At 52.3% G+C, this 11,607-nt stretch overlaps 3 protein-coding genes across 3 annotated transcripts; 2 read left to right on the top strand and 1 right to left on the bottom strand.

The window, feature by feature from the left end:
* Window positions 1–1,626: 1,626 nt before the first annotated feature.
* On the top strand, window positions 1,627–4,700 carry SMAC4_06774 (uncharacterized protein). The gene is made up of 5 exons (XM_024655215.2): window positions 1,627–2,050; window positions 2,198–2,681; window positions 2,749–2,766; window positions 3,227–3,401; window positions 3,547–4,700. The coding sequence occupies exons 2-5, from the start codon at window positions 2,259–2,261 to the stop codon at window positions 4,392–4,394; spliced, it is 1,464 nt and encodes a 487-aa protein (XP_024511127.1). The 5' UTR covers window positions 1,627–2,050; window positions 2,198–2,258; the 3' UTR covers window positions 4,395–4,700.
* A 1,104-nt stretch (window positions 4,701–5,804) lies between these two features.
* SMAC4_06773 (uncharacterized protein) lies at window positions 5,805–7,458 on the bottom strand. The gene has a single exon (XM_003344948.2). It carries the CDS (start codon window positions 7,238–7,240, stop codon window positions 5,960–5,962), a length of 1,281 nt encoding a protein of 426 aa, XP_003344996.1. The 5' UTR covers window positions 7,241–7,458; the 3' UTR covers window positions 5,805–5,959.
* Window positions 7,459–9,235: 1,777 nt separating this feature from the next.
* SMAC4_06772 (uncharacterized protein) lies at window positions 9,236–11,578 on the top strand. The gene is made up of 3 exons (XM_003344947.2): window positions 9,236–9,413; window positions 9,541–10,819; window positions 10,889–11,578. The coding sequence occupies exons 1-3, from the start codon at window positions 9,408–9,410 to the stop codon at window positions 11,080–11,082; spliced, it is 1,479 nt and encodes a 492-aa protein (XP_003344995.1). The 5' UTR covers window positions 9,236–9,407; the 3' UTR covers window positions 11,083–11,578.
* Window positions 11,579–11,607: the final 29 nt, after the last annotated feature.

The following is an 11,607-nucleotide window of genomic DNA, read 5'->3' as shown; positions in this document are numbered from 1 at the left end:
CTCTGGGTGCGGGGCAACGGTGTCATCCACACAGCTTGATGTGACCGAAGGGGGTCCACTCGAGACTTGCCCTATCTGGTGGTCCCCTGGAAAGCGGCCATTACCCCTACCTCTACCCCTGTGGAAGGCGGCGCCCGCGGGTCCTCGGGGGGTTTCTAGTTCCACTCGGCGTCGACAAAGGTATGAAGCTGCGGTCCTTTCGTGGCCCTTGGCATCGCTTGGCAAGTGCATGCCATTACCTTAGACAATCGCCTAAAGTAATTGATCTGTAAAGAACACCTTGTGCTTCTCGAAACGGAAAGCAGAATAGGGGCAGACTGGCCTCGATGTGCACGACGAGGCCGGGGGTCAAGAGGACTAACAGGACCCGAATATAGTCATGATCAATAATCAGAGTTTGTCCGTGCCTGAAGGCGTTGGTGGCAGGGAGGGAGGTTGCAGCCATTGCCATTAAACATCGGGGTAAGATGTGCGTGCCACTTGGAGACCGATTGGGCCACCTCAATGTGGGGGAGCCAACCACAAAGAAACATGAACTGAAGACAACAACAGCGAAACAAAAAAAGGGGCTTTCCGGCTTGGAGAAGAGAACAACATCGACAACGGGCTTTCTTTTCCAGGTCGATTGTCTCTCCACTACGGAATCCCGTGGCTTGTCCCGTACTCCAGTCTGTCTCCATCATACAAGGCTTTTAGACTTGGACCAAACAGTCACGAGAGGGGCTTGAGGGGAAACTGGAGTCAACCCACAGACAAGCGTGTAAGTGGGAGCCGGCACCGGACGATCCCCAACTACGGGCCCGCCCAAGAGGCGCGGAGGGACAAGAATAAGTGATTGGAAATGAGACTGTCCTGTCCGTCACGGCCATTCCACATCGTAATTGACGAGCGCCACGCCGCCCCCGTCTTTGGGGTTCCAGCTTGCGCTTGGATCACTGGATCGTCGACAGCATCCACCGTGACTCAACCAGTGGGTTTCTGGGCCACTTGGGGTCTTTTTTTGGAAGAGGAATAGGTAAACGAATATCATGGAAAGCCCACTCGGGTTTGGGGGTAAAAGAAAACACTAAACAGTAAAACATCGGGCATCTGTTGTAATGCCACAGAACAAGCGGCCAAAGCAGCCCAAGCCATTCCATTACTGTCTCTCTGAAACCATTGCAATGCAATCAATGACTGGACTGCATGGACGAGCACGATGGTCTGCAATGCTGGGCTGCTTCTCATTCGTGTGCCGTCCTCTGCTTCCAGCAGAACTGCCAGTCTTGCGTGTTCTGGGTTGGCTGTCACGGCTGCCACTGGCTGCGTGGACACAGAAGGCTGGAAGAACCGAGCTGCATTGGTGTTGCAATGGTCGCATTGCTGAGTGCTGGTCGACGACGCTGGTCGCCTGCTGATGCTTGTTCCGGTGGAAGCGGTGGGGCACACAATTGCCCACCTTGCATTAGCCCGGGTTTGCTTAACAGTAACTACCCCACCAGAATCCACAGGGGTACCCCGCGAAGTACCGGTACCTCTGACCCCTCAAGAACCCAGACCGCCCTGGAGATTGCGATTTTGTGCTCAATTGCCTGCCCAGCCAGGCCCTTTGGCGAGCAATCGACCCGCTTGGGTCATCCCCAAAGGTTTCGAGACGCGGGGCCGGTACCTTTTTTGCTCAGGCGTGGTTTCTGGCCGTGGTGGTCCCTTCCGTTGCTCGCTCCCCCAACAGGACCAGAGAAGCAGCAACCTGGAAGTTGTACTTGCCGTCCCTGCAATTCTGACCTGCCCTCGCCGTGTCTGGCAAAGAATTGGATCGATCCTTTTTCTTTTTTTCTCCCCTCCCATCCAAAGGCAAGGAAGCATCCCGTCTCTCTCTTCATCTTTCAACTCCCTCCCGCTCTTCTTCCCACCCCCTCCGTCAACTTTTCCTTCTCTTCATTCCTCCCCTTCCCTCCGTTCGTCACCAAACCTCCACACTCGACCTTGACCTCTGTCATCTCGAGTTTCTTGTCATCCACAACAGTCTCCAACACCTCTCAATTGACTGTTTGCGTGTTCCTCACTTGAGGTAAGAAACATACCAGCTTGGGTCGAGTAAACGGCTCACTGGTTCCGAGAGCTTTCCCATCTTTCCCAACTTTGGGTGTGCTGTCACAATTGCAACTTGCACCACATACCAGTGACCTCATTTTCAGAGTGCTAACAGCAGAAATAGAAGCAGGCAACCGAACAAAGGAAATCTTTCCACATACCTTAACCCTTCATAATCCACCACAATGTCTGCGAAGAGCATCCTCGAGGCCGACGGCAAGGCCATCCTCAACTACCACCTTACCCGTGCCCCCGTCATCAAGCCCAGCACGCTACCCAACCCGACCAAGCACAACCCTCCTCCCAGACTTGCTTCCCTCCACTTCGCCGAGGATGCCGATGTGAACGGTGTTCTCAGCCAGGCTGAGGTCACCTACCCTTGGCTCCTCCAGGACGGCGCTCGCTTCGTCGCCAAGCCCGATCAGTTGATCAAGCGCCGTGGCAAGAGCGGTCTCCTTGCTCTCAACAAGACTTGGCCTGAGGCCAAGGCCTGGATTGCTGAGCGCGCCGGTAAGGCTCAGAAGGTCGAGCACACAGAGGGCGTCCTTCGCCAGTTCCTCGTCGAGCCGTTCGTGCCCCACCCCCAGGAAACCGAATATTATATCAACGTAAGTCGCTCCATTGCTGAATCGGTCCAGGTCCTCCACAAATGAGCTGCGCGCTAACGTGAAATAGATCAACTCCGTCCGTGATGTAAGTTATCGCTTTTTCCAGTCGTCTTAGCAATCCGTCGAATCATCAGAAAGGCCCCACATGCAAGTGCATCCGAATGAGGGTGTCGCCAAGCCCAATAGGTCCGATATCCGTATTCCGATACAAGTCGAAAAGAGTCGTAAGGCGTCGGGCCTCGGTTTTCATATACTTGGGGAAAAGAGGAAAAGAGGATTTAGAGGGGAGGTTGAGAAAATTGGGGATGAGACGAACATTTTGAGTTGTTGTGCATGACTTGTGTTGCCCCTGGCAGTCTACGGACGAACGGAGGCTAAACCCAATTCATTGTGGAGCGGGACACACCCACCACCCCCTTTGCGATCCTCACCACCACAAACCCCCACAAACCCTTACCCAAAGCCCCCATCAGGACGCATGGTTCCCTCAAAAAAAGATGTTGAACATAAAAATAAGGTGCGGAAGCTAACTGCACATCATGTAGGGCGACTGGATTCTCTTCTACCACGAGGGCGGTGTTGATGTCGGTGACGTCGATGCGAAGGCCGAGAAGATCCTAATCCCCGTTGACCTTTCACAATATCCTTCCAACGAGGAACTTGCGAGCACACTGCTCAAGCACGTTCCCAAGGGCATCCATAACGTCCTTGTTGACTTCAGTAAGTTTTACCCGTCGATTTAAGCTTAACCGGCCTGTCAGGGTGGTACCCTGTCAAGCGTTGAGTCTACACTCTTCATACCCGATTACCATCCGGGGTCGGCGGATGCATGACTCGAGCATCAGCACTAACAACCCTTTTACAGTTGCCCGTCTCTATGCCGTCTATGTGGACTGCCAGTTCACCTACCTCGAGATCAACCCCTTGGTTGTCATTCCCAACGAGGATGCCACCTCTGCTGAGGTTCACTTCCTCGATCTTGCTGCTAAGCTCGACCAAACGGCCGATTTTGAGTGCGGCAACAAGTGGGCTATTGCCCGCTCTCCCGCTGCCTTGGGCATTGTTGCCCAAAGCTCCAACGGCGGTGTCAACATTGATGCCGGCCCCCCCATTGAGTTCCCCGCTCCATTCGGTCGTGAGCTCACCAAAGAGGAGGCCTACATTGCTGAGCTTGATGCCAAGACTGGTGCCTCGCTCAAGCTTACTGTCTTGAACCCCAATGGCCGTATCTGGACTCTCGTTGCCGGTGGCGGTGCGTCCGTCGTCTACGCCGATGCCATCGCCTCAGCTGGTTTTGCCGATGAGCTTGCCAACTATGGCGAGTACTCTGGTGCCCCCACCGAGTCTCAGACATACCACTACGCCCGCACTGTTCTCGATCTCATGCTCCGTGCTCCTGTGTCTGAGCAGGGCAAGGTCCTCTTCATCGGTGGTGGTATTGCCAACTTCACCAACGTTGCTAGCACTTTCAAGGGTGTCATCAAGGCCCTTAGGGAGTACGGCAAGGCTCTCATCGAGCACAACACTCAAATCTGGGTCCGTCGTGCCGGTCCCAACTACCAGGAGGGTCTCAAGAACCTCAAGGCTGCGACACAAGAGCTCGGTCTTAACGCCAAGATCTTTGGCCCTGAGATGCACGTCAGCGGTATCGTGCCTCTGGCGTTGGTCCCTGGCAAGTGGGAGGAGAGCGGTGCGGTGGAGTTCCAGGCCTAAAAGGCTGATGGGTGTGGCGCACATGGTATTATAAATATTTCATTTCTGGTCAGGGAATGGGGAGCGGGTTTGGTTCATTTTATCCTGGTGCATTTAATGCGGACATGACAGAAGACCCCAATAGAGCGAGAAGTCGCATGGAAAGTTATACACAAAAGCTTATACCAGACGAAAGGTCGGCATTTGAGAAAGATGATATGGTATCATTGACCTCAGCTGATAACCCATGAAGCGTTGGCTGTAAGGTGATGGTGTGTATCTTATTGAGGCTCGTCTAGCTAAATACGGAACGTATCTAATTGAGTCTACAATCCAAGTTTCTCGGTATGTATTGTGGTGTTTATCATGTGCTTTCGAGTGTTGCTGAGTCAAGTAGGTAGTTTTCGTTGTCCGGTTTTTATGAGCAGTGTTCGATGCCGTATGTTTCTACCTTCTCCCACTTACCTGTTGATCGAAGGCCTACAACTGCAAGAAGTTCACCGGTCATCACCAATTGGCTAGAAATTTGACGGTCATCGGGTTCTCTAGGAGGAAGTGGTTTGAATCCCGAGGCATTCTTTCCAATGTGTATCGCGAAAGGGAGATCAAGGCATCACTCAAAGTTTGAAGAGTGCTCCTTTGTATAACTAGGTAGCTAAATAAACCTCAGTTGCCGATTGGATCTCCGATAGTCGTGGTTCGCTACTGAGAAGAAACCGGATATCTTGGTTGTTCTTTTTGTTCTTCTTGTTCTTCTTGTTCTTCTTGTTCTTCTTGTTCTTCTTGTTCTTCTTGTTCTTCTTGTTCTTCTTGTTCTTCTTGTTCTTCTTGTTCTTCTTGTTCTTCTTGTTCTTCTTGTTCTTGAGGTTTGCTACAATATACTGTTGTGTGTAAGGAAGGACATTTATTTCATCTACACTGAACTGACTGCTTTCTCTTCGATTTTTTTTTGCTCAGAGTCCCCCCAGCTGAGGTGGCTTACTACCCCTACTTCCTCACCAGGCAGAGGGGAGGGAACTAACTATAAGATCGGCCGGGAATAATTGATGGGAGTTGAATGTGGTCAGCCCTGCGGGTTTTATCAGGTTCCTATTAAGATGCTGGTTCTTGTAACATGCAGAAATATTGTGATGGAACAGATGAAAGGTATCTAGTTGGAGGGTAGAGTGTTAGTATTTCTGAAGCCTCCTCGTTATAAACTTTCATATTGAAGTATTTACACAAGTTCAATCTGTTCGAACATATAGGTATCACAGGACTATATCGAATGGCCTTGGTTTGTCTGGGTTTATGATAGGTATCCCTTGTGGGAGTACGTAGTCGAGGATTCACGGTTTATGGAGTATGTCTTGTGATTCTCAACGGCGCTTGATGATATATGTATGTATATCACATAGGCACACACGCAAAATGAATAGAAGTTGACCGCAGCGAGAAACATGTCGAATGTTCTTGCTTATGTATGGATACCATGCTGAAGAGGGTATGAATGTACCTGAAACGCTATGCTGAATCTAAATCGCTGTGACAAAAGTGCTCACGAAAGCCAGAGGAGGTCATACTACTTATAGCCATAACCCTCACCCTTACCCGCGACTCCCACTCCTACTTCCACTTTCTTCCCCCCTTCCACTTCCTTCTCCCCTTCCACTTCCCCGATCCGGACCCTTACTCGACCTCTTCAACCTCTCCTCCGCCGCCTTCGCCAAGATCTCCCTCCTGGTCAACCCAGTCGACTCGGCCGAGGACGAGGACAAAGATGGTACCGCATCACTAGTAGCACCCAACACATACGTCCCGCCCGTCCAGCCTCCATGATCCATCACCAACCCCTCTTCCTCTTCTTCTTCTTCTTCTTCTTCTTCTAACTCATCATCCCCCCTCTCAGTCGCAGGCACATACTCCTCGCCACCCATCACCCTCCCGCTCTTGGTATAATCCGCCCTCTCCACCTCCCTTTCAATCTGGTGACAAAGTTCCCAAAAGTGCCTGTCGTGGTCTCCATGCACGTTGTGCGCCAGCTCGTGACACAGCGTCTTTCTGATGGTGTTGTAGTGTCGATACCCATCGTACGCGTCTGTCCTTAGGCGGAGCTCGATCACCTCGCCCTTGTTGCGGTTCAATCCCAAGATGCGCGAGACGCCCTCGTGGGTCTCGGTCGTGTACTGCCCCGGATCCATTTCCGTGAGCAGGCCGACGGTGAACTGGTGCGCGCGCATGGCGGTGCGGATGCCCGGGTCGGCGGCGAGGCGTTGCAGGAAGGCCTGTGAGCGGGAGGGATTGGGCAAGTGAGGGAGCGGACGGATGGTTTGGAAGGTGAAGCGGGTGTCACTGCCGCCGGAGGAGGAGGAGGAGTCGATGGGGCCGTTGATGGTGTGAATGCCGCTCTTGGAGGCCGATGGTCGGCCTTTAGGAGGTTTGTAGGCCATGCGCCGCTGGGCTTGAAGGGCTGCTTCACGCTTGGCGATTTCGGCCTTGCCGGCGTGGAGGGATTCTAGAGCTGATTTCTTGGGGGCCATGAAGCGGAGGGAGTTGCCGGCGTAGAGTTGCATGGCGAGGCTGTCATCGTCTGGGGCTTTGAGGAGGGATTTCGTCTTTGTGGATGGTGATGATGACTGCTGGCGCTTCTCAACAATGGCTTTGGATTTTAGAAAATCGTAGTCGGGCCATTGGTGGCCGAGCGCCATGAGGATGTCCTCAAAGGTGGTATCTTGCCTAAATAGCCAGCTTTGAGAGTGCTTCTCGGGGGCGAACTTGATGGTGATTTCGAAGTGGTCGCCATCGTTGATGTATGCTGTGTTGGCCTCTCCTGATGAGAGGGGCAGTGGTGCGCCTTTCGGCTGGCCTTGTTGGTCTGAATCGTTCATTATGATGATATTATGGACTACTCGATCGATAAAAGCTGCGTAGTGCTGGGTATATATTTTTGCCCGCGACCTTCAATGGTGGTTGAAAAATCGGAGCAGACGGATTATATGAATCCTTGGTTAAAGGTAATAACCGGAATGAGTGTCGTTAACAGCCGTGTTCCCCAGATGTCTACCTAATATCAAGAGAGTATGAGTCGACGGAAGGGATGATGGTTTGTTCCAAGTATTCACCACTGCCTGGGTGAGAAGTTTGGATATTGTTTTCAAGTGCGGGCTGATGGCATCAATCGATGCGTTCAGGCTGTACCTGCTGACGTTGGTTGCTTCGTAATCAATCAAGTACAGGCTGGTGATGTGCACGGCACCATGGTTCGTTGGGAAGGAATGTTCCACGCAGCTTCCAGAACATGAGGTTATCCAAACGGGAGGCGCTGAATGGTGGCTGCTTTGTCATCATTTTATGGCGCTTGATTGCCCTATAAAATGCCGGCATTCCCAGCTGCACTCACCCTCATCAATGACGGCGTGGAGTGGATCATAAATACCTGCCTTATCTCGATTATTTCAACATCTTCAAGCTTGGTCATCATCTTGGCTTGAGTCGGGTGCGATTCCTTTTTTTTGTTTTTATTTTTTTTTATTTTTTGAGAATCTTCCACCGACACTGAAAGCAATGAGGGGCAAAATCCAGGTCACAATACGATACCGAGGATACGACGAGGTCCAGTCGGCTGCTACCGAAAGATTCACAGATCGCCATCGCCACTCAGGTACGGTCCGTGCAATTTGGCAGCAGCCTGTGTGCCTGCAGGTCCGAGCTGCCGCTCGTGTACATGCTCGTGAGGAGTTCGGGTGTCGTTCCCTGACAAACCGTGACCGCGTGAGTGAAACAGACATGTTTGGCATGAGAAACACCAGAAGCTCTCACACCTTCCTCAGAGCTTATTTGACAGGTCGTGTCGTGGCCAAGATCTCGACAGCGTCCAATCTCACACAGAGGCACGGGAGTGTTCCCTCTGGCATCCCAGCCGTCGGAATGGCGTCGTGCAAGGATCCGAGGTTTAATCTAACATTATGGGGACCCTGAAAATCACAAATAATCTCACGCAATGGTGGAATGCCGGAGATCGTCAGTAAACAAACAACCTTAATTTTTTCTGCCATCACTCATGATAGCTTCATGAACCACACTTGGCAGTTCGAGGTAGATGGGTTTGCCCTTGAGGTTCCTCCTATGCATTCCATCTGGACTCCGTAAAAACACAGAGAGGACGACCCCAGAGTATTGGATCCGCACATAATGAGAAGGAGGTCGCAACGGAAAATGACTTGATCCTTCTCAGATTAGCGCGAGACCATTTAAAAACGCCTAGAACAAAGGGGGGCCCCGTGGTGTTTTCAATGAGATGGTGATAAACGGCCGAATGAAATGCGAGGAAGGCACCTCAGGGTGGTCAAGGGGGTCATGAGCACGTTTGAGCGCCGGGGTACTAGCTACTTCAGGTACCACACTCCCGTAGGCAGGGGGGAGGTATCCAGTACCTTGGCACTTGGCTAACCTCGCTACCTCTAGCTCGCTTTTGTGGAGCGGTGCCTGGGGGGAACCGCCATGGGGGCTCCCCAACCGCGCCGAAATCACCATGACACTTCCACTTGAATGGTGATTTGGCGGCATTGGCTGTGTTTTGGCTTGGTATGGGCCGCTAGCCCTTGGTTATCTTGGCCTGTTCCAACTGGCGCCTTGGAATCTCCCTTTTCTTCCTGGCTTCCTGCCTTCTTTTTCTCTCGTTTTGCTCCCGTCTTTCCCGTACAACGCATCGACTTTGACGTCTTCTGTTGGAGTCGCTTTCTGCACCTTCTTTTTTTTTTTCCCGACACTCGTTCGTCCGATTTCCCTGATCTGAGGAGGGATCCTGACTCAGGTCCTCTTGCCTCCGTTTTTTATTCGCCCTTTCTTCTCGTCGCTCCTTAAGACAGCTTTATTGTGATTTCCTGCCGACCGCCGTTTTCTGCCACCACCGAACCCGAGTCTCGCTCTCCCAACTATTTGAGCAGATCACCCGAGCAACAAGTTTTTGTGTCAACAAACAACAGATTCCGGTCATCCCGACTTTTGCAAATCCAGTAGCTGCGGAATTTTCAGACCCATCATACTGTTATAACCATGCTTGTAAGTTTGCGCGCCAGCGACACTTTCTTCACCATGTTATACGCAGTCCGCTGCAGTAACATGTACATCACAAGCATGTAGATGCGGAAAAAGAGTTGCAATGACTAACGCTACATGTGCACTGTAGATCCAATCCACTCTTATCGCGCTCAGCGCGACCCTCGCTGCCGCCGTCAAACCCTTGAGCGTCAAGAACCAGTTCTTCGTCGACCCCAGCGACAACATCTTCCAGATCGTTGGTGTCGCCTACCAGCCCGGCGGCTCTGCTGGCTACGATGCCACCCACGGAAAGGACCCCCTCAGCAATGCTGATATCTGCCGTCGTGACGCTGCCATCCTGCAGATTCTCGGCGTCAATACCATCCGTGTTTATAACTTGAACCCGGATGTCAACCACGACGAGTGCGCCAGCATCTTCAACGCTGCCGGTATCTACATGATCCTCGACGTCAACTCTCCCCAGGTTGCCGGCTCTCTTCAGACCTACAACCCCTGGGAGTCTTACTATGATACCTACGTCAACCGCACTTTCGCCGTTGTCGAGGCCTTCAAGAACTACGACAACACCCTCGCCTTCTTCTCCGGAAACGAGGTCATCAACAATGAGTCTTCGGCCGGCCAGGTCCCCCCTTACATGAGGGCCGTTACCCGTGATATCAAGAACTACGTCGCCAAGCACTGCGACCGCAAGATCCCTGTCGGCTACTCTGCCGCCGATGTCCGTGAGGTTCTCTTCGACAGCTTCGAGTACTTCACCTGCGCTGAGGGCGGCAAGTCCAACGACCCGAGCCGCGCCGATATCTTTGCCCTCAACAGCTACTCCTGGTGCGGCAACAGTGACTTCCAGAAGTCCGGCTACGATGACCTCGTCGATGGCTTTAGAAACACCTCCGTCCCCGTCTTCTACTCCGAGTATGGCTGCAACGCGGTCCAGCCCCGTCCTTTCACCGAGGTTGGCGCCATTTACGGCGAGGAGTTCAGCTCCGTTTTCTCTGGTGGCATTGTTTATGAGTACACCCAGGAGGATAACGACTACGGCCTTGTCAAGGTCAACACTAAGGACGAGTCCGTTACCCTCCTCAAGGACTTCTACACCCTCAAGGACCAGTTTTCCAAGCTCGACTGGAAGAAGGTTCAGGGCGTCAAGTCCGCCAAGGAGGGCTCCGGTCCCAAGGCCCCCAAGTGTGACGCCAAGTTGATCCAGTCCAAGGACTTCTACGGCAACTTCACCCTCCCCGACATGCCTCCCAACGTCGATAAGATCCTCGCCAAGGGTGTCAGCCCCAAGCCCACCGGCAAGCTCGTTGACATCAAGGACTTCAGTGTCAAGTACACCGTCAAGAACGCGGATGGTAGTGTCATCTCCGACTTGGCCGTCAAGCCTCTCGGCAGTGATGAGAGCAACGGTACGTGCCACCCTCTTCGTCATTCCTTAGTTTCAATGAACTCTTCAAGACTAACAAGATCACGCACAGCCCCCGGCAGTAACGATGCCAAGATCCAGGACTCCGGCAGCGTCTCCTCCGGCAACTCGACCAGCTCGGACTCCGACTCGGACTCTGACTCCGACGACACCAAAAACAGCGGCGCCGCTGGCAGCGCCATTGCCATGACCCTGCCCGCCGTGGCCATGGGTGCCTTTGCCATCTTTGCCGGTCTCGCCTTGTAGATGAGGCTCCGTCAACCCGTCAGAGCGTTGGTTTTATTGTTGTCCAAAGCGGTTGTTATTTCTGCGAGTAGTTCAAGTAAAAATAGGTCGTCATCATCATCATCAAAAGGGTGCTATAGAGGTAAACCGCCCATTGGTAGCGCAAGTTGTAATAATCAGAAAGGTCATTATGATGTTCCGCCAATTTCTTATTCTACTTTTGCTATTGCCTGCGGGGTTATTCCGCCGAAGAATTCTTTTGCTGTTCCTGATTTGTTGCAAAGTTCACAGCGCTCCGGTTTGAATGTCTGGAGTATCGACATGTTTCCATGGGGAAGCGTGGGGAGAAGGGGATGGAGGTAGATATCCAGCCGAATAATGGAGAGGGAGAAGAGATGTGAATACCTAATGTGTGGAGGAAGAAGAGAAGCCAGTGAGCAGACAGTGGTGGTAATCCCAGTTTAGTGTATAGGGTAAATTCGTACAGTAATCAGTAATAATATGTCTACTTTCCTAGTTTTCAACATCGAAGACACATGATGCTGG

This window comes from Sordaria macrospora, chromosome 5 (genome assembly GCF_033870435.1).
Source record: "Sordaria macrospora chromosome 5, complete sequence".
NCBI lineage: Eukaryota > Fungi > Ascomycota > Sordariomycetes > Sordariales > Sordariaceae > Sordaria > Sordaria macrospora.
This window is presented reverse-complemented; position numbering and strand designations above follow the sequence as displayed.